This window comes from Gobius niger (assembly GCF_951799975.1).
Source record: "Gobius niger genome assembly, chromosome: 21".
NCBI classification, from domain to species: Eukaryota; Metazoa; Chordata; class Actinopteri; order Gobiiformes; family Gobiidae; genus Gobius; species Gobius niger.
The window spans coordinates 4,875,856-4,900,876 of record NC_136872.1 but is presented as its reverse complement, the minus strand read 5'-3'; the positions used below and the strand labels follow the sequence as shown (position 1 = coordinate 4,900,876).

General features: G+C 40.9%; 3 protein-coding genes and 2 long non-coding RNA genes across 5 annotated transcripts; 4 read left to right on the top strand and 1 right to left on the bottom strand.

Annotated features, from left to right (window-relative positions):
* Positions 1-2,557: 2,557 nt before the first annotated feature.
* LOC306981162 (uncharacterized protein) lies at positions 2,558-3,815 on the top strand. The gene is made up of 4 exons (XM_079580715.1): positions 2,558-2,609; positions 2,681-3,028; positions 3,429-3,568; positions 3,646-3,815. The coding sequence occupies exons 1-4, from the start codon at positions 2,567-2,569 to the stop codon at positions 3,769-3,771; spliced, it is 657 nt and encodes a 218-aa protein (XP_079436841.1). The 5' UTR covers positions 2,558-2,566; the 3' UTR covers positions 3,772-3,815.
* A 3,352-nt stretch (positions 3,816-7,167) lies between these two features.
* Positions 7,168-10,180, top strand: LOC306980956. Its single transcript, XR_013794074.1, has 4 exons — positions 7,168-7,332; positions 7,405-7,433; positions 8,065-8,151; positions 10,043-10,180. It is a non-coding gene; the product is annotated as an uncharacterized lncRNA (long non-coding RNA).
* A 4,596-nt stretch (positions 10,181-14,776) lies between these two features.
* On the top strand, positions 14,777-17,150 carry LOC306980805 (uncharacterized protein). The gene is made up of 5 exons (XM_079580239.1): positions 14,777-14,852; positions 14,924-15,271; positions 16,629-16,730; positions 16,795-16,826; positions 16,905-17,150. Exons 1-5 carry the CDS (start codon positions 14,810-14,812, stop codon positions 17,040-17,042), a joined length of 663 nt encoding a protein of 220 aa, XP_079436365.1. The 5' UTR covers positions 14,777-14,809; the 3' UTR covers positions 17,043-17,150.
* A 2,489-nt stretch (positions 17,151-19,639) lies between these two features.
* Positions 19,640-20,596, top strand: LOC306980757. The gene is made up of 3 exons (XR_013794044.1): positions 19,640-19,824; positions 20,156-20,187; positions 20,266-20,596. It is a non-coding gene; the product is annotated as an uncharacterized lncRNA (long non-coding RNA).
* Positions 20,597-20,715: 119 nt separating this feature from the next.
* LOC306980582 (RNA-binding protein 4.1-like) lies at positions 20,716-23,896 on the bottom strand. Its single transcript, XM_079580008.1, has 4 exons — positions 23,772-23,896; positions 22,331-22,749; positions 21,696-22,262; positions 20,716-21,514 (listed from the first exon to the last, which is right to left on the bottom strand). Exons 2-3 carry the CDS (start codon positions 22,737-22,739, stop codon positions 21,700-21,702), a joined length of 972 nt encoding a protein of 323 aa, XP_079436134.1. The 5' UTR covers positions 22,740-22,749; positions 23,772-23,896; the 3' UTR covers positions 20,716-21,514; positions 21,696-21,699.
* Positions 23,897-25,021: the final 1,125 nt, after the last annotated feature.

Sequence of the window (25,021 nt, the reverse complement as noted above, 5' to 3'; positions counted from 1 at the left end):
CAGAAGACAAATGAGGGTCAGAGTTGAGTTAGGGGATTTTGTTTTGTTTTGTTTTTATTTAGTTTTATTAGTTTTGACACATTGAGGGATCTATTTATGGAACTAGGAACTCACTTCATGGCTCTTCTGTAGAAATGACCAATTAAAGCAAAGGCCGATACAGTATTCAATATGATGAACGTATAAAACCTCCTCATGTGAAGCATTACTAATGTGGTGAGCTCTGACTCTGAGACGTGTCAGTGTGACACATGGGCAGGAGCAGTACCGGGAGCCTCAGGAAAATTTCAAATTACTGTCAGCATTGGTAAGTTTGGGTTTTATCTAAACTGATGTAATCATCTTTTGTGTGTGCCAGATTAACATGTTTCCTCTGTGACTGTTAATCTAATACATCAACAAAATGAACCAACAATTCTAAAACCTGGCTCTATCCATTATTCCGACTCCATCCCTGGATTACACGTACTGTCTTTGGGCTAAATATACATTTTCTACACTATTGATCAATGATCACCAACTCGATCCTGCTCTGCACCAGTCACAAAAGAGCACAGAGTGCACGATGCAACACCCTGCACAGAGACGTCCACATGTGTGAGACAGGTTCTGCAGACAAAGGTGCAGACCTCACAGCTGTCTCTGCCCTGGTAAAAGACACTGAATGATGCGGTCTGTCGGGTGGGCCACGGACAGAAGGCCTACAAGTGAAGCCTCGTATGGTTTAAACTGAAATCATGGGACTTTTATGTTCTAGATGCCAACAAAAACATAGACTTACAAGGCAATTACAGTTTAGTGTCAATATGTTTCCTTTAATGAATGTATTTGCATATTATTGTAGGAAATGTGCTGCACACAAGGTCTATGAATAAAAAGTTATATTAGAGCTTATCATTTAAATAAAAATAAACCTATAATCAGACTCGAGGCTAAGGTTTCCTAAAGTAGTTTAAAAAACTGATTAAAGCCTAATACAGGACATTTAAGTTATAAATATTACATTATTTACAAAATAGTGTGTGTAAAAGTGTAAAAAACACATGAGATTGTCCAAATACAGCCCTTTAAAAAGCCTGAAATGGCCTAATATAAAACCTCTGAGTTTGGTTTATCAAAATGAAAGCAAATTAAAGAAGTAAATAGCAAACAGATTATTCACAACAGGAATCAAAAGTGTCTGTTCCCGTTTCTGCAGAACCTGGATAAGTAAGTACTGTATTTGTCATTGTACAACAAAATTGTGTTCAGGTGTTAGTCCTGAGCCGCTGCCGCCGAGCCGCGCTGCCGCCGAGCCGCGCTGCCTTGTTTTTGGAGGTCGGGGAAACCGTAGCACCCGGATGAATCCTGTCTGCCTTAAGTCTTTGATCCTCTGAAACGGTGCAGCGCCTCCTGAGCGTGGTGTCCTGCACTGGTCATCTCCACATCCTCCTTCCTCTTCCTCCTACGCAGCTCCCTCTGCTCCTCAACAGTCTTCCACCATCTTCTGGGAAGAGCGTAGCAGTTCATCTGTTTTATTCTCCAGTGAACGTCCATTAGTCAGAACAACAGAAGGCATGTGTGGCTTAGCTGTGAGTCTTGTCCGGATACCTCCTCGTGTCCCTTTTTTGTTTCTTGTGACGCCTCCAGTGTGCTGCAGTGTTTCAGAAGAAATGTGCAGGTCTCAAATGTCTTTAGCTCATAAGCTAGCTGTTTGTTTACTTTTAAAAGCTGCTTACTTCAGGACCATTATGGAGTCTTTGCAGTGAACAAAATCTGCCGAACCTCCACAAAAACCCAGCAAACACGTACAAAAGTATTCAGTAAAACAATGTGGAGCACAGAAACCACAAATGCAGTTTGCAGTAAAAGGCAAAGAACGCAGCTGTACCAAGAGAGAGGGAGGTTTATGCTTGTTTAGCGTCGCCGTGACTGCTGTGTGAAAAAAAGTAGGGTTTATGTTCTCACTTCTGTATAACAGGAAGAGACAGACAGTGTTATGGTGAGTAAGGTGAGAAACAGTGTCATGGTGAGTAAGGTGAGAAACAGTCAATTACGTTTCCTTGCCCTATGGGAGATCACTGTGCAGAATCCACTGATCTTCACACAAAATAAGATAATCCTTTATTGATCTCACAATGGAGAAATTCACTTGTAAAAGTCCTGAGCAGAGGCTGCTCACTCTGAAGGACCTCAGTCTCCTCAGAAGGTGGAGACTGAGGTCCTCCGCATGTGGTGTGTATAAGAGCTATACAGACGTGTGTTCATGTGTTCACATTGTGTTCAAATGGAGAGGACAATAAAATATGCCTTAACTTAAGCAGAAAGCACTTTTTTTCTTTAAAGTGACGGTCTGTAAGTGGGGAAAGAGTGAGAGTGAAACAAACTGGGAACGAACTCTCAAAGGTAAACGATCAAGCAAACTGTGTGTCTGTTTGTTTCCGTTTTTTGGTCTGCTCTAAAGTAGCATGAGAAGTGTTAGATCCGTGGCCACATAATGCTAACTGTTTTACGCCTCTCGTCTTACCGCTGACAATTATTTTTCTCCACACAGTTCATGCGTTGACCTGGTTTTCACAGATTGACAATGACGACCCTGACCTCGACTGCTCTTCTCCTTTGCAGCATCAGTAAGTGACATTACTTGGTTATTGATATATGATTCATGAACACAAACACGAGGCTGCTTTTACTGTCAAAGGTACATACTGTGTCTTGGGCTTGGAGTCGTCGACAGTGGAAGTGCAGTCTGGTCAAAGCACCACTCTGCTGTGCTCCAACTACACCAGTGGCATCGCAGCAATAAGCTGGTACAGAGCGGTGAGGAGATCCACACTGAGCCTAATGTCCGTTATCTCCAGCTCCATTGGGTCTGCAAAGTATAAAGACGAGTTTAAAGATGGTAGATTCAACATGACGTCCAACTCATCTCACATCTTCCTCACAATCAGCCCCGTGAACAGTTCAGACTCTGGTTTCTATTTCTGTGGCTTTGAATCAACCATGGGACTGATCATCAAAAATTCTGCTTATTTGGACGTCCATGAAGGTAGAGCTTTTCTTTTCATATCTGACACTCACAAAAGCTATAGTTTCATAAAAGACATACTTTGCATCTGGCATACTCAGTTTGTCTCATGTCACAAGGTAGTGTTGCACTGTGTCGAGTCTTTTTGTTTTGTTGTGTTTTGTCTTGAAATGAATGGATACTGAATGGATGTCAGTTGTGTCCAAATTCATTCCTAACTTTCCGAAATTATTTGTAGCCTCCTAATTCCTCACAGGGACGTTTATGGGCACATTTCACAAAAGCCTCACTTTTCAGGGTCACTTTCACTGAAATGCAAGAAAACTCGCCTGTGTGTTCATGAAATTGATACAAATGCTTTATAATTACATGAACCGGTGCTTTTCCCTAAAATGTCTGCGTTTACAATATACTCAAACAGTGAGCACCTCCACAAGTTGCAGTCGTCTGCTGTGGCTGCTCCTGATCCCCGTCGCCGTGGTGATGACCTCTGCGCTGGTGTTCCTGACCTGCAGAAAGAGGAGGACACGGAGCGGTGAGCCGAGGCGCTCCAGAGCAGAGGTGAGGTCTACAGCAGCTTCACCTTCCAGAACATCACACTGACTGACTGGGGGTTTCTTTGCTCTGTTTCCCTCCAGACTGAGCTGTATGAGAACGTGGGCCCAGAGTCTGCAGAGGCCACTTACCAGAGCCTCTGTGTGGACACTATGGACCACGACCAAACCTACAGCTGCATCAGAGACACAGCAGGAACACAGACTTAACCTCCTCTGACTGTGACCATGTCTGATCCTGTCACTGTCTTTGTCTTTCATAAATGATTAGAACAGATTTTCACCTTCTGTTGAACTGAGTCTTCATGGTGTCTTTATGTACATATAAAGTCGATGTCTTGCTCATATTCACAAAATATGATAATATTTCGCTGTTTTTTAAATGTACTTCCTATAATAAAATATGCACAGTTTTGAGACATCCTCTTGAGTCCAACCTGGAAGTTATTTTTTAAGAAAATGATTCCTATAGCTGCCAGCAGGAGGAGCCCCAGTCACGATCTTCACTAGCTCTACTTAAAGGGGGGGTATTATGCAAAATCGACTTTTTCAAGCTTTTCATCATGTTATTCTGTCATTCCCTCATTAAAAACATGCCTGAAGTGTTGCCTTGGCACATTCACGTATTTTTGAGTAATCTGTAAAAACTCTGATGGCGGCCATTTTAGGGATAGGTTTGCCTGAGTCCTCCTAGGAACGCCCCCACCTCCTGGAGACGCCTCCGAGCTTTCGTCACCAGCCGCGTAACCAACCACTGCTCCTCAGCAGAACCCCCCCCCCACTGATGCCACAGACAGCGTGTGGAGGGGGCGTGTCAGAAAGGCTCAGAGGTTCTTAAAGAGACAGAGGCCTATTTCAAGACATTCACTACAGCCATTTTGAGAGAGACATTTTATACAAGGCAGTTTTTCTAATTTACTGCATTTACAGACCAACAGAAGGTTTGGTCATCATTGTAGTGTGATATAAACTGGTGCTATGTGATTGAAAAAAGCATAATACCCCCTCTTTAATTCTTTCAGAGACATATTATCAAATTATAACATGTAAAATATCAAAGCTGAGGAACCCATATTAAGGTTTTTAAGTCTATTTTAAGCTCTATATGCATTATGCAGGACATGTCCACTTTAACACTCAAATGCTATATTTGCTATGTTTGTCTGTCAAAAATCTAGGTGTCATGTTTGATAGTGAGCTAATACCACCCAAACATCTACATTTGATATATTTTTTTACATATTTTTATTGGCAATGATCTCTTGCATTTTTCCTCCACACATGAAGTTGTGTGTTCCTCCCTATTCAACTTTGGGTTCATCAGTCCACAGAACATTTTGCCTAGTGCTGTGGAGCATCCAAGTTCTCTATCGCAAACTTCAAACGTGCAGAAATGTTTGTTTGTTTTTTTAGACAGCAATGGCTTCCTCTGTGGCGTTCTCCCATGAACCCCATTCTTGTTCAGTGTTTTTCGTTTTGTAGATAGAGATGTCGGCCTGTGCCAGTGATTTCTGTAAGTCTTTAGCTGACACTATAGGGTTCTTTTCTACCTCATTGAGTATTCTGTGCTGTGCCCATGGGGGCATCTTTACAGGACGGCCACTCCTCGGAAGTGAAGCATTAGTGCTAAACTGTCTCCATTTATAGAAACAATTTCTAACCGTGGATTTATGAACGTCAAGACGTTTAGATATGGTAGTGTGTGTTTTTCAGTGGCAGCTTTAAGCCACACCTCAGCGATTGGACTTCAGGTTGGCTCACACCTGACTCTAAATCTCCCCATACATTTGTCTAATTTGCTCTTGGAGGATATTTAGGTGTACTCACTTGTTCCACACTCTCCTGTGAATGCGAACATGTTATTGCCAATAAAAACATGATCTAATGTAAATGGGTGGTATTAGTTCAGTGTTTGATCATTCCTGTGATTTTGATGAAGTTCAGACCACATTTAGGCAGAAATGTGAGAAATTCCAGACGGTGCACTTTTCTCGCCACTCGTCCTTTTTTTCTATACCAGTATCACCCAAACTTTTTTTACCCATACGTACTATATCATTTAACAAATGAAATCTTAATATAATCTAGGGCTGAAAGATATATCGTTATCGTATCGATATCGAGATGTGAACATTCAAGATATTAATATCGATAAAGAAATATTTAAATGATATAGATTTTTATCAATAAAACTGCACTTTTTTGTATTACGTTTTTATTTTTCTGAAAAATGCTTGGTTTTCACCTAACCCATATCGAGATATCTGGCATGAATATCGAGATATGAAATTTTGTCCATATCGTTCAGCCCTAATATAAACGTTTACAGAAGTGGTTCTTTTTTCTGTTTTTCTTTCACTTGTGTGCACACATCCACTCACAGCCTCTACTTGGTAAAAAAAAAAAAAAAAAGTATTGAAGTGAAGAGAGAAGTAGATTGTGAGAGAGGGTGGAGGCGACACATGTCCAGAGACTTCCTGATTTAAAACAGCAAGAACAAGTTGAGCTCCGTCAGTCACCATGAGGACACATTCACTTCTGACACTCTTTCTTGGTGAGTATTTTCTCCCATCCCTTCATAACTGCTCCTCAGTTTATTTCTTTACCTGTAAAATTATACTAATATCTGTTCACAAAGTAGATATTTAATTAGGTAAACACCTTACAGTAGTCTCCTGTTGTTCGTACCTTTTTTAATGATAAAAATCTTCATCCACATGTGTGTATTAGTGCAAAGACATAAACTGATGGTGTTTCTGTGGCTCATGTGTTGAACAGTGCTGTGTGGTGGATTTCCTCCTGGACTCACAGGAGAAAAGGACGTCTACACAGTGGCTGAAGGAGGAAACATCACAGTCAAATGTTTGATGTATAAACATGGAACTTCACGGAGCTTCTGTAGAAATGACTGTGACAGCAATGGAAACATTCTGGTTGAGATGCCAGCGACTAAGACGCAGCAAAGCAAAGGCCGATACAGTATAAAATATGATCAACATACATCACCTCCTCATGTGATGAGAGTGAGCATTACTAATGTGGTGAGCTCTGACTCTGGGACGTACCTGTGTGAAACCAGGTCAGGAACAGAACCAAAAGCCTCTGTAAAATTTAAAATTAATGTCATCACAGGTAAGCTTGGGTTTGATTTATACTCATGTGATAATTTTGTGTGTGTTCCAAATGTACATCATTTTCAGGTATAGTGTTGTGTCTAAAGTCTAAATGGTAAAAGTCCCCTCTGGAAAAAAAAAAATGCTTATCTAATAAATCAGCATAAGAAACCAAGAATTGTGATTACTCAGATTTTACCCTGGATTTTACCCTCAAATTAGTCGTATATCTATTTGTCCCTTATTCACCTGCGCAGTCTCAGCTTTATTCAGCTACTGTATATTGCCATGTCATGATCAGACTAATTTTTCCCCAGCAGCGACACCTTCAGATTCAGCCACTGCTTCAACATCTACTACCACCACCACACATTTGTATAAGGTCTTATCCACATCCACAGCCACACCCACACCCACATCTGCACCTGCTCCTGCTGTCTCCTCAGAGGACCACCCTGGGACGAGAGAACCGTCGTCTGGACCTCCGCGGACACGTGAGCCCTGCACCCCCTCCCGTTCACACTACAGGAGCCTTTTTACTCACCAGTGTCTGCTGTGGCAGGTGTGACGCTGGGTGTGGCTCTAGCGGCTGGTCTCATCCTGCTCTCCGTGACTTTGTCCATTCTGTACTGGAGAAAGAGAGTCAACAAACCGACAGGTGGGTTTCAGTAATATCCATTCATATCTACTGTCTCTGCATCTGATCTGTTGTTTTACTTTTACGTTTCAGTGTCCACAGAAAACGCTCAAATACCAGAGGTGAGTGCTGGATGCCTACTCACACTTTCACAAAGCCCTTTCCAAGGCTCCCAAAGACCACAGACTCTTCTATTCATCAAGTTTAATAATTCTATACTATTAAAGATCTCAATAAGTAACATGTTAGAGTGAGGCAGAGTTGAAATTCCGGTAAAAACAACACTGGCAATGTGAGCCAACTCAGCAAGAAGGCTGAGGGCAAACATGAACTGGACCAAGGGCTGCATTTGGCCCCCATGCCACACTTTGGGAACCCCTTTTTTGTGCACCCATAATTTACGATATTCATTTCACAATAGAAATGCACAAAAAGCATTGTTCAAATATAAGCCATTTTATTTGGCTCAGTTTTTGTTAAGCGTTTGGCACTCTTTGTGTAATGTAATTGGATGTTTGCCTGCGATTCATTTTTGTGTCTTATAAGCTCATGTGGGCTGGGCTTTAATGCTGCAAACTAAACTAAACTGAACTAAACTGTGCACCCATATTGGTTCACTTTGGATTGTAAAATACAACCAAGAAATGCAGGAGCGCTTCAGTACACAGCATTTTCAAACACACACATAATGTCAGGACCTGTTATATAAACTGCGATTACATTCAACACTGCTATAAACTTTTTTTTTTCCAGACAAACAATCTGTATGAGGAGATCCCAGATGAGAACAGATCTGCAGTGGTCTACAGCCTTCTGTCTCAGCCCCAGGCGCACAGCCAGGTAGGACATTTTGTGACTCTTGTAGCTATAACTGCCTTATCACCAACCCTGCGGTCAGAGGTGCAACATAACCCAACCTCGAGAAGAGCAAAACAGGAACCAGGCCATCTGTGATCATCTTTTCAATAACCCCTTCCCTTCGGTTTGAGGAAGTTCTCGGTAAATGATTTGAACACATTTTAGAGGCACTTTGGCTAGTTTCCACATCTTAAAGGATCTGTATCATGATATTTTATCCACCACAAAGTAAAGGCATTTATATGATGTATTGTATCTCTACCTCTATGGAACACTAATTTTTGTGAGAAATTAATGTAAGTATTGTCTCAAGGTATTTTGCAAACCCGGAACATTAGCAGAAAAAGAAATATAAATATTGTAGTAATAAGTGAAGTTACTTCATGATGCAGTTATAAGGAGTTGACATCTGCAACACAGCTTCATAAATGGCTAACACACACACGCTATCACACATGCTAACACACAAGCTAACACACACGCTAACACACACACGCTAACACACACGCTAACACACACGCTAACACACACATGCTATCACACACGCTAACACACAAGCTAACACACACACGCTATCACACATGCTAACACACAAGCTAACACACATGCTAACACACAAGCTAACACACAAGCTAACACACACGCTAACATACGCAAGCTAACACACACGCTAACACACGCAAGCTAACACACACGCTAACACACGCAAGCTAACACACATGCTAACACACAAGCTAACACACAAGCTAACACACACGCTAACATACGCAAGCTAACACACACGCTAACACACGCAAGCTAACACACACGCTAACACACGCAAGCTAACACACACGCTAACACACAAGCTAACACACATGCTAACACACACACGCTAACACACACGCTAACACACAAGCTAACACACACGCTAACACACGCAAGCTTACACACATGCTAACACACGCAAGCTAACACACATGCTAACACACACACTAGCACGTGTTTTGATTGACTCACCGCTCTGTCCTGGCCGCTCCATCAGGTGTTTACATTGTGGGACGTTGGTTATAAAAGTGAATCCACTTTGATTCTGGTGAAGGTTCACCAAACATCCATCAGAGACGTCATAGAAAAACACTATTTTGGTGATAGAAAGAAATAAATTCCAACTTCTGGCGAGTGTCCTCTTCTTTAGGAAGGTTGAGTAAAAGTCCTGTCCTCTTGTAGCCAAACACACTTTTCTCTGTGACATTATCGTTAGGTAAGAGAAAAGAACAGGCGTGTCCAGAGTAGGTTAGAAAGAGCTCCTTCTTCACAGCTTTCACCACAAACATGACATCTGTTCAGACGCTCAGGAGGTGCGTTTGTTTTCTCCACAGGGCAGCGCGAACGCCTCGGTCACTTCCTTTTTTTCCCCTTTATTTCTTTCTTACAACACAAATAATGAAAAGCTGTTTTATAAATTAAAATCAAGCCGTAAGCAGGCATTACATTACAGACATTGGGCTCTTCCTGTTTGACACTATGACGTAAAAAACATCAGTGTCACAACTCAGGATTGCTGAGAACTGTGTGAATGAAACAAAATACACTCTCGGGGTGTTTTTGATAAGGAAATAGCAGCATGGCAAAAAGCTCCAAAAAGTTGATTTTGCATGACATCGATCCTTTAAACATGGTTCCTGGTTTTAGAAAATGTACATTTTATTCAAATAAACAGATGCTCAGATAGCAGTTCTTCTCCTTACCAGATGGTCGCCAGTTTAAATCCAGCTCCACATTCATGTTCTCTTTGTGACTTCAAGACTGACAACAGTTAGGATTTAAATGCAGACGTTTCTCTCCTTTAGGCCTGTGTCAGATGTAACTTCCTTCATCTGTCTTTGTCCAGGCTGAAGAGGATTCCTGTAAAGACATGCACTACGCTGAAGTGGATGTGAATAAGAGCGGCGGCGCCCCCCGGTGTCAGACTGAGCCCGAGGCCGCTGTGCTGTACTCCACCATCAGCTCAGCGGTGACTCCACAATGACACACTTTGGGGGCGGCGGTGGTGCAGTTGGTAGAGCGGGTCGTCTCGTGATAGGAAGGTCGTGGGTTAGAATCCCAGCTCCCGCAAATGCACACTGTTGTTGCATCCTTGGGCAAGACACTTCACCTGCCTCCAGAGTCTGCGTACATTGGTGTGTGAATGGGCGACCTTGCTGTAAAGCGCTTTGAGCCTGATGAAGGTAGAAAAGCGCTTTATAAGTTGAGTCCATTAACCACAATGATACACTGAACTTTTTACATCATCACCTTTGTTGCTTTAGTATGAAAGTAGTCTGAGCAGCTCTTGTGATGGAGCAACACAGAGTCTGGAAAGGGGAGAATTTAGTAAGGCTCAGGGCATTAACCCCTCCCGGGTGTCGCTAATTCACGACATACCTCTTCCTGCAAGAATTTAGCATCAGCTTGAAGCAAAAACACGTCCAGTCTTTGAGTGAGGCGGGACATGGCCACACTGCAGAGCCTCCAGAACATCCTGAAGGACAGTTCCTCTCCTCTGCACCTTCATAACTCAGACCCTCCATTGGAGACCAGCTCAGGCACTGAAGACCATAGCAGCCAAGAAGAGCGACACACACAAAAAAAATTCAAGTGTCAATGAATTTATTTCTAAGCATATATTTATTTCTAAGCATTCCAGTGCATATAGATTATTGCACTGAGAAAAAAAAGAAAGCTAGACAACATAATGTGAATATTTGATTTGAATGTATGTTTATTTTGCTGATATATTACTGTAAATACAAACATTCTTTTTTTTAATATCTTAAGTTGAATATGTTTTATTTATATATTTTTTTCTTCTTCCTGTAACTTAGGAAACACTTTGGCCTCAAAATAGATAACTTCGTTTTTTGAACATGAGTCTGAATTCATGGTGGATGCAGGCAGAGATAATTCAAGTAACCACAGCAGAGTGGTTGTGCACACCCCTAAAGGTCCCCGACCCGTACCCCTGGTTGGGACGACCCAACCAGTTCCATTAGTAGCAAGACACTTGTTCAAACCTGAATCATGGGACTTTTATGTTCTAAATGCCGACAAAAACACAGACTTACAGATTACAGTTTAGTGTCAATATGTTTCCTTTAACCCCTGAACTCCCACATAAACCGAGCACATTTTCTCCAGTTTGGCTTTACCCCAGTCCAAAAGCTTCTGGAAAAAAGCTGTGAAAATAGCAACAAAACTGAGACGAAAACAATAATGGAAATGTGACAAAAAAGTAAGAAAACATTGACAAAAAAGTGATGAAAAATTGATGATAAAGTGGCAAAAATGTCACAAAAATGTCACAAGAAATTGACAAAAATTGACGAAAAAATGACAAAAAATTGACAGAAAAATGACAAAAAAATGACAAAAATGTGACAAAAAAATTACAGAAATGTGACTAAATGTGACAAAAAAAAAATTGGGCAAAAATTTGACAAAAAATTGACAAATATGTGATTTTAAAAAATGGACGAAAAAATGACAAAAAAGAGACAAAAAATGACAATAAAATGACAAAAAAGTAAAAAAAAAAAATGAGCTGAATATCCAACAAAAAAATGATGGAAAAAAAATCTGATGACGTGAGGAAAAAGATCCTCTCAGTTCAGGTGGGAGTTAAGAGGTTAATAAATATATTTCATATTATTGTAGGAAATGTGCTGCACACAAGGTCTACGAAGAAAAAGATATATTACTGCTTACCATTTTGAAAAAAATGTAAACTCAAGACTAAGGTTTCCAAAAGTACTTTTTAAAAAGAAACTGAATAGAGCCTAACACAGGACATGTATGTTTTAAAAAAGAAGAAGTTAAACACATGACGTCCAGATATAGCCCCTTGAAAAGCGTGACATGGTCTAATATAAAAGCTGTGAGTTTGGTTTATCTAAATGAAAGCAAATGAAAGAAGTTGACATGTAAATAGTAAACAGATCATCGACACCAGAAATGAAAAGTCTTCGTTCCTGTTCCTTTGCAACACCTGTATGACTGCTGTGTAAAAAAAGTTTATCATCACTTCTGCAAAACAGGAAGAGACAGACAGTGTCATGAGTGAGGTGAGAAAACAGACAAATGGTTCTTCTTCCTGGACACATGCCGTTTAAAATGTGAAGAGCATAGATAAGATCACCAGTGTGACTCTATGGGAGATCACTGTGCGTAAGTAACATTGTGCTTTTCTTCTATTAGATCAGTGGTTCTCAACCTGGGGGTCCGGCCCCCCAGGTTGAGACAAATTTGGGGGGTCGCCTGATCATGTAGATAACAAATACATATTTTTATTAGAGTATATTATAATATTTTATTGTCGCAAGTGTGTGATATTCTACCAGAGTGCCATTATATGTTCGTAATTTGATTAATTTTATTGTAGCCATTTGTTTTTTTCTTTGTTTTTTAAGAATTATGTAGGCTAATGTTCCGATTTCTCACGGTGTGACCCGGGCGGGGGGGCCCGAACCCCTTTAACTGTGATAATGGGGGTCGCAGCTCCAAAAGGTTGAGAACCAGTGTATTGGATCATGGTCACAGTCATGCGTGTGCATTCAGAGAGCTGCACAGACGTGTGTTCATGTGTTCACATCAGACGGGCCGTGTCTCATTTCTGAGTTATGTAATATTTATTTCTATCTGTCCCTCACGTTTTTATTTGATTTTTTAATTTTTCATCTCCTTTCTTCCCTTCCTCTTTTCTGTCCTTTTATATCCCTTTTCTTATAGTTAATTTTGTATGTTAATGTTACCATTTTGTGAAGGGAAAATGAATAACTGTGATAAAATACAAATAAATAAAATTCATATATTTTAGCCACGCACACTCCTTTCTCCAGCCGACTTTACATTCATAATATCTATTATAATCATATTTAATCAAAGTACTTTGCTTTATGGAACATGAACTAAGATCTATTCCTTTGCCAGAGAATTCAAATTATACAATTCTCTTTCAAACTGTCTTTGGCGTTTGGATGATTTTAGTCTCTCCTTTTCATTTTTATTTAGTCAGATTTTAGTCGACAAAAACATCTGGACATTTTAGTCCTAGTTTTAGTCTCATAAAAAAAACTTTTATTTTAGTTTTAGTCCAATTTTAGTCAGCAGAAATATGACTTTGACTGAAATGATGAGTACATATTTTAGCTGTCTATTGTCTCGCCCTCATCTCTATACTTTATACTTTCTTCTTCACTCTTGTAAATAATGTGCGCGCTGTTAATGTTAATGCAAATTAATAATAATACAGAAAAAGGAAAATACAATTGTGATTATATGAGAGGAAGATCATCATTTTATTGAATCTTGTCTTCTGAAGCTGCATAAACCCGAAATAAAAGCTTGAGTGCTGCACGGTCGCACAGCGGTTAGGGTGGGGCTGGGTGATATGGACCAAAAGTCATCTCCCAATATATGTAGAATATCCATATACGATATACTGTATATCCCGATATTTTTCCACAAAGTGAGAACTGTGAAATGAAATGTTAAGTCAAAGCCAAATACGAGTAGTTTTATTGAAAACTCACTATAAAACTGTATAACAAAGCTACGTAAGGCGCACATTTAAATAAAAAAATATCTTAAATAAGGATAGCCTACGATCAGCGGCTTGCCTGAAGCAAGTATTACAGTGCAAATTTGAACTCTATGGAGATCTGCGATATGGTCTAATTCCATATCTCATTAAAAAATATATCGACATATCTTAAATATCGATATATCGCCCTAGGTTAGCGCTCGTGCTTCACAGCTAGAAGGTCCGGGTTTGATTCCAGCGGCGTCATTGTACAGTGTTGTATAATGACAATAATAATAATAATAATAATAATAATAATAATAATAATAATAATAATAATAATAATAATAATAATAATAATAATAATAATAATAATAATAATAATAATAATAATAATAATAATAGTATAATCAAAATATCATGACAAATAAAGCACCTTACTATACATCGCCCTATTGGCTTCACTGTGGTTTGCGTTTGTCGTTAGGGTCCCGGGTTCGATTCCCACACCGTGGATTTTCTGTGCTCCAGTTTGTCCTTCCATCAACACAAAACATGTACAATAGTCTAATCCCTCAGCTATAAGTGCTCCAGACAGTTTGCCCCGGCGATAGTGCAGGATGGTTCAAATGGAGGGGGCAATAAAGTATGCTGACAGTATAAAGCACTTTTTTCTTTAAAGTGATCTTTAAAGTCTGTAAGATTCCTAGGTGAGGAGAGAGTGAGAGTAAAATCTGAAAGTAAACAATCAGGTTCCTCCCCGTCCTGATTGGACCCTTCCAAGTTTGTAAAAACGAGGAACAAACTCTCAAAAGTAAACGACCAAGCTCCCTCCCCCTTCTCTCCTGATTGGTCCTGCCAGGCCGGTGGACAAACATTTACCAAACATTTAAACTTGCAGGCGATCACTTTAAAATGTTGCGTGTCTGTTTGTTTCCGTTTTTTCATCTGCTTCAAGTAGTGCTGAGAAGTGTTAGATCTGTGGCCAGATAATACTGAGTGTTTGTACGCCTCTAGTGTTATCTGACATTTATTTTTTCGGTCATGTGAACAGACACCCCCACACAGTTCATGCACTGACTTGGCTTTCACAGATTGACAATGACGACCCTGACCTCGACTGCTCTTCTCCTTTGCAGCATCAGTAAGTGACACTACTTGGTTATTGATATATGATTCATGAACACAAACACGAGGCTGCTTTTACTGTCAAAGGTACATTCTGTGTCTTGGGCTTGGAGTCGTCGACAGTGGAAGTGCAGTCTGGTCAAAGCACCACTCTGCTGTGCTCCAACTTCACCAATGGCGTCACGGCAATAAGCTGGTACAGAGCGGTGAGGAGATCCACACTGAGACGAATGTCCGTTATCTCCAGCTCCATTGCGCCTGCAAAGTATAAAGACGAGTTTAAAGATGGTAGATTCAACGTGACGTCCAACTCATCTCACATCTTCCTCACAATCAGCCCCGTGAACATCTCAGACACTGGTTTCTATTTCTGTGGTCATGAAACAACCATGGGACTGATCATCAAAAATTCTACTTATTTGGACGTCCATGAAGGTAGAGTTTATCTTTTCATATCTGAGTTTAAAAGGCCATTTATCAGTTTTGTTTTGTTTTTTGGCCGCATTTTGTGTGTAATGTAACTGTGATCAAGCTGCACAAAATGTGACCAAAAGTGTCAAAAGAAGCAACAAAAACATGATGAAACCAAAACCAAAAAGGACAAAAACGTGACAATCCCAACACTTTATATTTGTGTAAAGCTGAACTGGGGGAAATATGCTCGGTTCTAGTCGTGGTTTAGTGGTTAAAATGGCGCCACCATCTGATGAATTTGCATAAAGCTAATGCCAGAGTGCATGATTTTAAACAATGGTAGCTTTTTTGCACTCGACATAAGAAAAAACAAGCCCAAAAAAGGGTCAATAATGTATACATATTTATACTGTATATAACAAACGATGAAAGATGAAGCCACTCAATTTAGTTAGTTAGTGGACACAAGTTAGTTGTGTCCAAATTCATTCCGAACTTATTTGTTGCATCCCTTTTCCTCATTTCACAACTTGCAGCATCACTTTCACAGAAATGCAATAAAACTCGCCTGATACAAATGGATACAAAAGCTTTATAATTAGATGCTTTACAATACAGGTGCTCGCCATATAATTATAACATCATGAAAAAGTGCATTCACATCTGTTATTCAACTTAAACTGTGCACCTAATATACAGTATGATAGACTCACTACATGCAAAGTGAGATATGTGTAGCCTTTATTTTATTACCATTTTGATGATTAGCTCAGTCTGAAAAAAAGAAAATCACAATCATCAAAATTATAACAAAGACTTGACCTATGTCACTTTGCATGTAAAGAGTCTATATCATATATTTTAGGTTGAATTACAGAAATAAATGAACTTTTTCATGATATTATAATTATATGACGAGCACCTGTATACTAAAGGAGGACGAAGCTCATTTAGTTCCAATACAAAATACCCAAAAAATAAATAAATCAGGTATAGGGCCTTTAAAGGAATAGGCCACCGTTTTCCTTAGACGAGTTGATGCGTACTTGTCTGGTCTTTGTGCGTGTCCGTGGAAGAGCGTGGTCGCTTCTAACTTCACCCCGTTTGGAGGGATAGGAATATACTGGGAGAGGCCAAATGCTAACAACATCTTTGGTCTTATTGCATGACTGAGGGCACACACAAAGACCAGACAGGTACGTATCATGTAGACAATGTTGTTGATATAAAATGTCCCGTGGCTAACAGTTAAGCAATAATCGTTAAATCGATAAAGTAACCAATTAATTGACGATTGAAATTGTGCAGAATATGCATCCCTCATACTTACTGTCTGCAATGTGCATAGTTATTAAATCAATACTTCCAATGGACACAGAGGGGACTTACAGGCCGCTGGTTCCTGTCCTGGCTGGCACTGTGGGCGTTCTCATCCTGCTGATCATTGGTTTGGCTGTAAAGAACAAGACACTCCAGAAAGGTAAGAGCCTTTTCTTCTTAAATATGAATAAACAGGTAGTAAACATTGTCTACATCTGTTCTAGCTCAAGACCAAGAACAGCCTGGACAAACCGAGGTACATGGAACTGTGAATTAGAGTTGTGTAAAGTGGTAAAATGATGCTTTCTGACAAAGTGTGGTGATGTGTTTTTAGAACGAGTGCTCTGAAAATCTTCACTATGCATCTGTGCATTTCACACCCAAGTCCGGTTCAGCATCACGTCAGTCAGGGACGGAGATGGCGACGTACGCTGCGGTTAAACAGAAAGGACCAGCCCCGGACTCAGAGTGATCCAGAGAGCTTCTTCTCGACAAAAAAGAAAGACAAATTTGAATTAAAATGTGGAGTAATAACTGTGGTTTTAACACAGGAAGTCACAAGGCACATTTGGCTTTACTGTACACCGTCTCAGATTTAAACACGTGCACTGGTACCTATGAAACAAGACCAATCTAAAATATAAATATGCTTAATATTTATTATAAAAGGCTCACATTTATTAGTCCACTCGAATGGTGAAAATTATTATTTGTCTTTTTTTTCTTTTCTTTTTTTTAACAAAAAAGCTGGTTGTGGTGTCGTATGATGGTGTCGCAGATGTTGCAGTTTCCCCATCAACCCAAAACACATACAATAGGCACTTCTGAGCAAACTCAGCAGAAGACGAGACATAGGGAATTGGGGAAACTTGAAACACTTCAACAAATTGAAGGGATTCAAGTTCATTTTCAAAAAAAAAAAAACGCAGTGGTGTTGAGAGAAGATGCACAAATTGTCCTGCAATATGAAAAAAAAAAAAAACACGCAATATGTTCCATGTTTTTTGTGACTTCCAATTGTTTTCTTGAGCGTTTTTCCTCTTTTTCTTCAATAATTAAACAAATGATTCAGACTTATACGTAAATGGGCCTTTATTGATCTGTTGCTGACACTCATGACTTAATTTACATTTGAATTATTGAATTATTTTAAAAATATAAATACTATAGGCCTAATTAAACATAATGTATTGTCAGACTGTTTGGTTCTAGTGCTTAGAACTGTAGTGCTGCCCTCTGCTGTTCTCACTGAATTCTGCCTCATTAATGTGTGTGTCCTTCACTATAATAAAAACAATAATAGTAGCTTACACTTGTACTGCACTTTACAAGCCGTTGTTACTAAGTTTCTCAGAGTGCCACTCTGTAGTCATTATTCATTCATTCCAAACTTGGTAATAAGCTGCCACAGCCGCCTCAAGGGCAGACTGGAAGCCATGCAGCCAAGCAGCAGAGGAAACCGCAGGCCCGGGGAGAACATGCAAACTCCACACAGAAAGAAGACTGAACCCAGGATCTTCTAGCAGTGAAGCACAAGCGATAACCGCTGTGCCACTATACAGCCCGAGTAATATACATGATGTCATCAAAAATATTAATATTGCAATAAAAAGTATTGTGTCACACCTTAAAGAAAGGTTAAGCAATATCTTTATCCGAGAAATTTAGATTCAGCTTTTTAGTTTTGGCACAATTAACTGAATGAGTTTCGATGCCCTGCAGAAACCCTGCATCAGATGGTAGCACAGCTTTGTTTACCAGCTCACCTACATTAATGAACAAAAGCACAGCTCAGCATAATGCAAGATAACCTTAAAGGTGCATTATGCAACTTTTTATGTGGAAAAATGATTTCATATTAGTGTGTATTTGACCGTGTAGTGACCCAGCAGCTGTATGAGTGGTCCGCATGGCGCCTTTACTTTCCTTTTCTGGAGCAATTGTTTTGTAGGTTTTCTGGTGAGCCCACTGTGATGGAAAGTAAACGCGCCATGCTGACCACTCACACAGCCGCTGGGTCACTACAAGGTCAAATACACACTAATATCAACCTTTCTTACCGCATAAAAAGTTGCATAATGCATCTTTAAACATTTTAAAAACATTTTCTTTTTACAAATCTATCAACCATTAAGCTAATAATTTTGGTTTTATATAGCGAATTTAGCAAATGTAAGCTACAAAGACTTGCACTGACACTAGCGCCTTGCCATCTGTCTGCTCCGGACATCTTTTATGTGGCCACTACATCAACGTATAAGGCCCGCCTCTTTGAAACCAACCACCATAAGACATAATCAAGTACTTTTCCACTTCCATTGTCGCATCAACCTACACTTAGGCCACTATGAAACCCTCCATTGTTATAGCAGCTCTTCTTCTGGCCAGCTTCCGTAAGTACTGCCATTTGAGACGTCAGTGAATTTGTGACTGGGTTTTTAGAAATAATCTTGCAGGCCTGTGTGTTTCAGGTTGGAGCTCAGGGTTCAGTAGAGTAGAAGTTGCGCCTGGTGAAGATGCAGTCTTGACGTGCAGAAATGTTTCCGGTAAACCAGTCGACATGTTCTGGGCCAGGCTGATCAATGGAAACTACAGCTGCGTCGCCTCCAACACTAAAAACCTCTGCTCGGGAATTAGGACTGAGAGATTTGAAACAAGTTCCAATAAGTCATTTGTTTCTCTCAAAATCAAGGATGTCAAAGTGGACGACAGTGGCTTCTACTTTCGTGGCTTTAACGTCTTTGGAACGGGAGAAATTGAACTGGTGCAGTTAAGTGTCGAAGGTAAGATTCCTTATTTTACTTAACACAACCTACATTATACATTTGAACTAATTGTTTACATATCTTCACTTTGTATTGGCATCCATTGAGTTTCTTTTTTTTTAATTGTTCAGTTGGTATACATTTCAAATCAATGCCCAATTGCTCGTGGAGTTCCCCAAGGATCTGATCTTTCCCCAATATTGTCCTCAACTTATTAAAAGTATATTTTTTTGGACATATTTTTTACGTTCTTTTCAATAGATCTTAAATCTGGAGCAGATAACTTTGTGCCTGACCCCAAAGACAAGTCCAACTGTGAAAGTAAGTTGAAGGTGAGCCAATAATTACAAATTTCAATTGAGCTTGACTTGTCTATATGTGTGTATATTGTAGATAGTTGGTGGATACCCATGGCATTGGGAGGTCTGAGTGTTCTTCTGTTAATGGCCATTGTTGGGTTGGCCTTCAAGGTCCAGAAACTTCAAAACGGTAATATTTCAAAAGGTTTATAACCATAACGAAACTCTTGAAATGTATTATATGTTGCAGATCTTATGCATCAAACTTCAATGCAAAAAATGCACAAATATAGAATTAGTCTAATTGACTAAACTTGAGATCACATTCTCTCAAGATTGTGGATTTACAGATTTACAGATGCAATTTCTCCATCTGTGAGATTAATAAAGTATCATCTTATCTTATCTTAAAAAGTCTGCTTCTTTCATAACTAAAACAATGAACTTTCACCATTTTTTCTTGACAGGACAGTTTAAAAATAACATTTGTTTAATTGTATTACTTATATATTCCACTGTAGCTCAGAGTCAAGAACACAATGGACCAAGTGAGGTAAAGTTACCCGACACACGTGTAATGGGCCATCCATTTATGACATGTCATGCTAAACATTCTTTCCTCCCCTTCCAGAATCTGGCTTCCGATAACCTAAACTACGCCACTGTCAATTTCCAACCAAAAGCAAGACGGACTCGCAGGGCTTTTCACAACGATCCCAATGTCATCTATGCTGCCACCAGATAAAGTTCAAGTGTGTCTTATTTCTCACACGAGAGCCGCTTGGTTTAAAGTCAGTGCAGGCTACCTAAAAGTTTGCCGTGGTCTACCGCAGTTTTGAGGTGTGTTCTGTGCAACACATACATGTTTCACAGTCTTTGCAAACTTTCCATTGACAGGAAATCTAAACCACAGAAATTATTTTAGGTTCTCTTAAATATAGTATGTTGTTTTTTCCTTTAGCAAAATGCTGGGGTGGGGCTATAAAAGCACCATCAGTCCTCTGTGTTCAACAGCTACATAATAAAGTTGGTCATAAAATAAAGACACAAACATCTTCAACTTTTTTTTTTTATTAACATCTGTGGCTCACAAAAAAATCTTAACACTGTTTCCTGTCACAATGACGAAGTTAATGGTTTTTAGTTAACATAGCATGAATATTCTACAGCTAATGAATGAAACTGAGATGTTACTAAGTCCATGACAGTCTAGAGTTCAGACACATACAAATTAACTTTGCAAATATCAATAAAATGTTTGTAGATTATAGGCTATGTGCACCATTACCCGTCTTTTGCTTTACTTACCTGGATATATTGATTTTCAATGCCCCCAGATTGAGGTGAATCCATTGACAATGGTGAGGAAGGCTATGGGCTGATATTACTCATGATTTATGCCGACTGGTTATTCTCAACCAAATGCTTGATAACTTCATAAGCAGAATAATGGACTTATTTGATGCTGTAAAATAGCTTTGACAAAACAGATGCTAGAGTGCGATTAGCGAGAACGTAATTTTCTACACCAAATATTTACGTTTTAACAAACGTTTTAGAACGTGCAGATTACCGTAGTCGTATATCAAAAACGAGCCAGTTCAAAGAAATGTAAAGTTACAATTATCGCCTATGACACGAGTAGACACTATTTTGTTAAAGAAATAAAAGCGCAACATGAGGCAAGTATTAAAATACTACAACACATTGACAACGTAAAAGACTGAGTGACGGAAAATAATTTTCCCAAACATAAAAACAATAAACGTCCACAATTCACTCCCTGTAACGCCACCAATTAACGCGCTGCGCCGCAGAAATGGGAAGCCGTTTTAGTCGCGCACTTCAAGAGGACGAGCGCCGCAGTCGAGACGACAATCCTGAAAAAAAGAGCAAACGACATGTGTTGAGCACTGTAAACACGACGACTCATCAGAGCAGCTACGACTTGACTTGAGGAAAGCACGACGTAAGGAGAACGCAGGAGGACACTTCCCTGGGTTTGGGCACAGCGTGAGAAACGCAGGGATCTTTTAGATACTGACGGCTCGGACCTCTCACCTGGTTAATAAGCGTATCGAGCGGCGGGCGGCGGGGGCATGTGCTCTGCGTAGGGGTCCCTGTTGTATCCTGGGGCGGCACGGGAACGATCATAGTTGTAGCCGTTAGATGCAGGCGGGACGGGGGCAGCGGGCGGCCGTCTGATGGGACTACGATCTCGAGCGTAGTAGGACGACGGAGGCGGCGGCGGCAGAGGCCGGCGGTCGTATGCGTCTCGGGCGACGGGGGCGGGCGGCGGCGGAGGGACAGGCGCTCGCTGGTCCTCATACCCTGTGGCATACGGGCGCGCTCGGTACTTCTCATAGTAATCTACCACACTGTTGTACCTCTCACTATCGTAGGGACGCTCGGCGTACGGGGGGCGCCTGGGAGGAGGCGGGGGCAGAGGGGGAGGAGGGGGGTAACCTGGGGGAGCATAGCGGCCTCTCATGTAGCTGGGTGGCGGGAGGTCAGGCCTCTCTGGGTAACGTGGAGCAGACCAGTAGTCAGGAGGTGGAGGAGGGGGGTAGTCTTCAGGTCCTTCATTCCGCGGCCGACTCTTTGAAATCTGTACATGGATGTGTTTGCCTGAAGACAAGAAAAACAGTTATTACAAATGCATTGATTGTTTTGACCACTTTCACACCTGCTTTTACCATTAAATTCAGTATTGTCCAGATCCTTCAGCGCATCCATCGCCTCGTCGTAGTTGGGCATGTGGACAAACGCAAAATTTTTGACCACAGCGCACTCTGCGACCGTCCCGTACTGCTCAAAGAGGGTGAGGAGCTCGTTGTCGCAGCCCTTCTCAACGTTGGCCACGTGGAGCTTGACCGGGCCCTGGCCCTTGCCGTGGCTGGCCTCCACGTTTATGGGCGTCCCATGCAGCATGTGGTGGTGCAGGCTCTTGATGGCTTTGGTGGCCTCCTTGCGGTCCTCCATGTGGACAAACGCAAAGTTCTTGATGATGGAACATTCTGTGACGGTGCCGTGCTCCTGAAAGAGTTCATGCAGCTCTTCTTGCGTCGCATCCGCCGACAAGTTCCCCACAAATATCTTCACCATGGTGGACCACCTGCCGCAAGAGCACAAAGGGTAAGAGGGCAATCGCACAGACAAACAAACGATATCCACAGGTTTCAAATGGGACGGGACCGTTGGGATCATCCGTGTTCCATCTTTTGAGTGGCCAAAAAGAAAAAAAGAAAAATCCAGAGATCAATGGATTCCGTGAGTAAATCTGAAAAATCCAGGACTAAAAAGTTTTCATAAGAGCGGCACGTTTGTAATCTAATTCAGAATAGTAACTTCATCTATCGGCCTCTCTGGTGCTGTACACAAATGGTTTACTTCCTACCTCACAGACAGGACGTTCATGGTGAGTGTGGATACCTGCTCCTCTAAGGTGCATGGAATTACATGTGGTGTGCCCCAGGGTTCAATTTTAGGCCCAGTGCATTTTAACCTGTATATGCTCCCTCTTGGTGATGGGTCAATTTTCACAGTTATGCTGCAGAGAACGTTCATGTTTTTAAGAGCAGGCTCAAAACCCACCGCTTTGCTTAGCCTTTAACTGACTAATCTATTTATTTAATCCTAATATATAAAATATATATAGGGGAGGTTGTCCCAGGCGCATTGTTTTAAATGTTGTAATCTGTAAAGCACTTTGTGAAACTTTTCGGTATCAAAAGCGCTTTATAAATAAGGTTTGATTGATTTAAGTTTGATTGAAAGACTTGAGCTGCATGAGGTGCAGATGACCGGATGAAGCCCACATACAACAATGAGCCTCCCCCCCCATTGTCCAGCTCTGCCAATTCAAAATGGCGGAGGAACAGAATCATTTGACAAAGACACTTGAATTAAAAAGATAAACGCCGCGCACTTTGGAAAGCCTTCAGCCCATCACTGTTCTCCTAACACGGATACACGTTGTTTACTGAGGATCAGGCGAAGCGAGAGACGCGTGTGTGAAAGAACGGGCCGCGCAAAGCTATGAATGAACGCGCGTAAACGTAAAGAGCGAATCCTGCGGAGCGCGTTTGACAGAAGACACGGACAACACGCCGCGCAGACACGTGCAAGCGTCGTTACCTGGGATGAAACGGTCAGGAGAAAAGGTGTCTCGATCGTAGGCTCGTCCTCGTCCCCCGGCGTTTGTACTCTGCCCTCTTTTGTGTGGGGATTGGGAAAGAACCGTCTTCAAATGCGCACTTCCGGTCAGACTGGGGGTTAGCGCGCCCTCTGTCGGTTACAACCTCCGTGAAGAAGAAAAGTTGCGCAACCTTGAACCGATTTGTGTGAATCTAAGAGTTATATATTGGTAACTCCAGGGCCGGATTTAAGTAAAATGGGCTAAAGTTTTTTCAGGGCCCCCCAAAAAATGAATTAGGCTATTTATTTTTATTTGAACACGCAGAAGTAACTTCTTAAACATAGTACTAGCTTTAAAAAAAAGAACAATATAACATTAAAACCCCATTTTGAGCTCCATAGCCCTCGTGGAAGAACCCTTGCTACTGCCAGACTGGTGGGGGGACATATTTAAAAGGGGGGTCTGGGGATCCTCCCACATGTTTTATTTTAATGGTTCAAATTGGATTATTCTCATGCATTTTAACAGACCAATAGGTACATGTCTTTTCCCAGGGTCAACTCAATGAAAATGGAGCAAACCTTGTTCAGACCTTTTTAGACCTGGTTTAGTCTTGGCTTAATCCTGGTTTATTCCTGGTTTAGTCTTGGTTTATTCCTGGTTTATTCCTGGTTTAGTCTTGGTTTATTCCTGGTTTAGTCTTGGCTTAATCCTGGTTTATTCCTGGTTTAGTCTTGGTTTATTCCTGGTTTATTCCTGGTTTATTCCTGGTTTATTCCTGGTTTAGTCTTGGCTTAATCCTGGTTTATTCCTGGTTTAGTCTTGGTTTATTCCTGGTTTAGACCTGGTTTAGTCTCGGGTACAAAGTCATCTGACTAAGCCTTACATGTGAGGGAGTCTGCAAAGAGAGAGGGAACTCGCTCCTTTTCTCCTTATGCCCAGGGGCCCCTCAACCTGCTGGGCCCCTGGGCTTAGCCCCTGTAAGATCCTGCATAAATCCGGCCTTGGGTAACTCTGACCCCTTTTTAAGTGTCAAAACAAATAAATGTATCAGAGAGAGCTCATCCTAAGGGACTCCATAAGAAAACCGCCATCTGTCTAGGTATCCCTCGAGATTTTACATAGAAGCTGTTAAGTGTAATATCCAAATATCTTTTAAACGTTGACCCTCTTGGCTCATTTTGTCCTGATGCTGAAGAATCGATTAGTCATCTTTTCTGGGAAGGTTCTTCACAAAAGTCATTTGGAA

Excerpts from the sequence above, each read along its gene's own strand:
- LOC306981162 (XM_079580715.1), top strand. The coding sequence starts at position 2,567 with ATGACGACCCTGACCTCGACTGCTCTTCTCCTTTGCAGCATCA. Across the intron at positions 3,029-3,428 it reads TTATTTGGACGTCCATGAAG|TGAGCACCTCCACAAGTTGC; the intron begins GTAGAGCTTTTC and ends ATACTCAAACAG. Across the intron at positions 3,569-3,645 it reads CGAGGCGCTCCAGAGCAGAG|ACTGAGCTGTATGAGAACGT; the intron begins GTGAGGTCTACA and ends GTTTCCCTCCAG.
- LOC306980805 (XM_079580239.1), top strand. The coding sequence starts at position 14,810 with ATGACGACCCTGACCTCGACTGCTCTTCTCCTTTGCAGCATCA. Across the intron at positions 14,853-14,923 it reads TCTTCTCCTTTGCAGCATCA|GTACATTCTGTGTCTTGGGC; the intron begins GTAAGTGACACT and ends TTACTGTCAAAG. Across the intron at positions 16,731-16,794 it reads GAACAAGACACTCCAGAAAG|CTCAAGACCAAGAACAGCCT; the intron begins GTAAGAGCCTTT and ends CATCTGTTCTAG.
- LOC306980582 (XM_079580008.1), bottom strand. The coding sequence starts at position 22,739 with ATGGTGAAGATATTTGTGGGGAACTTGTCGGCGGATGCGACGCAAGAA. Across the intron at positions 22,263-22,330 it reads GGACAATACTGAATTTAATG|GCAAACACATCCATGTACAG; the intron begins GTAAAAGCAGGT and ends TCTTGTCTTCAG.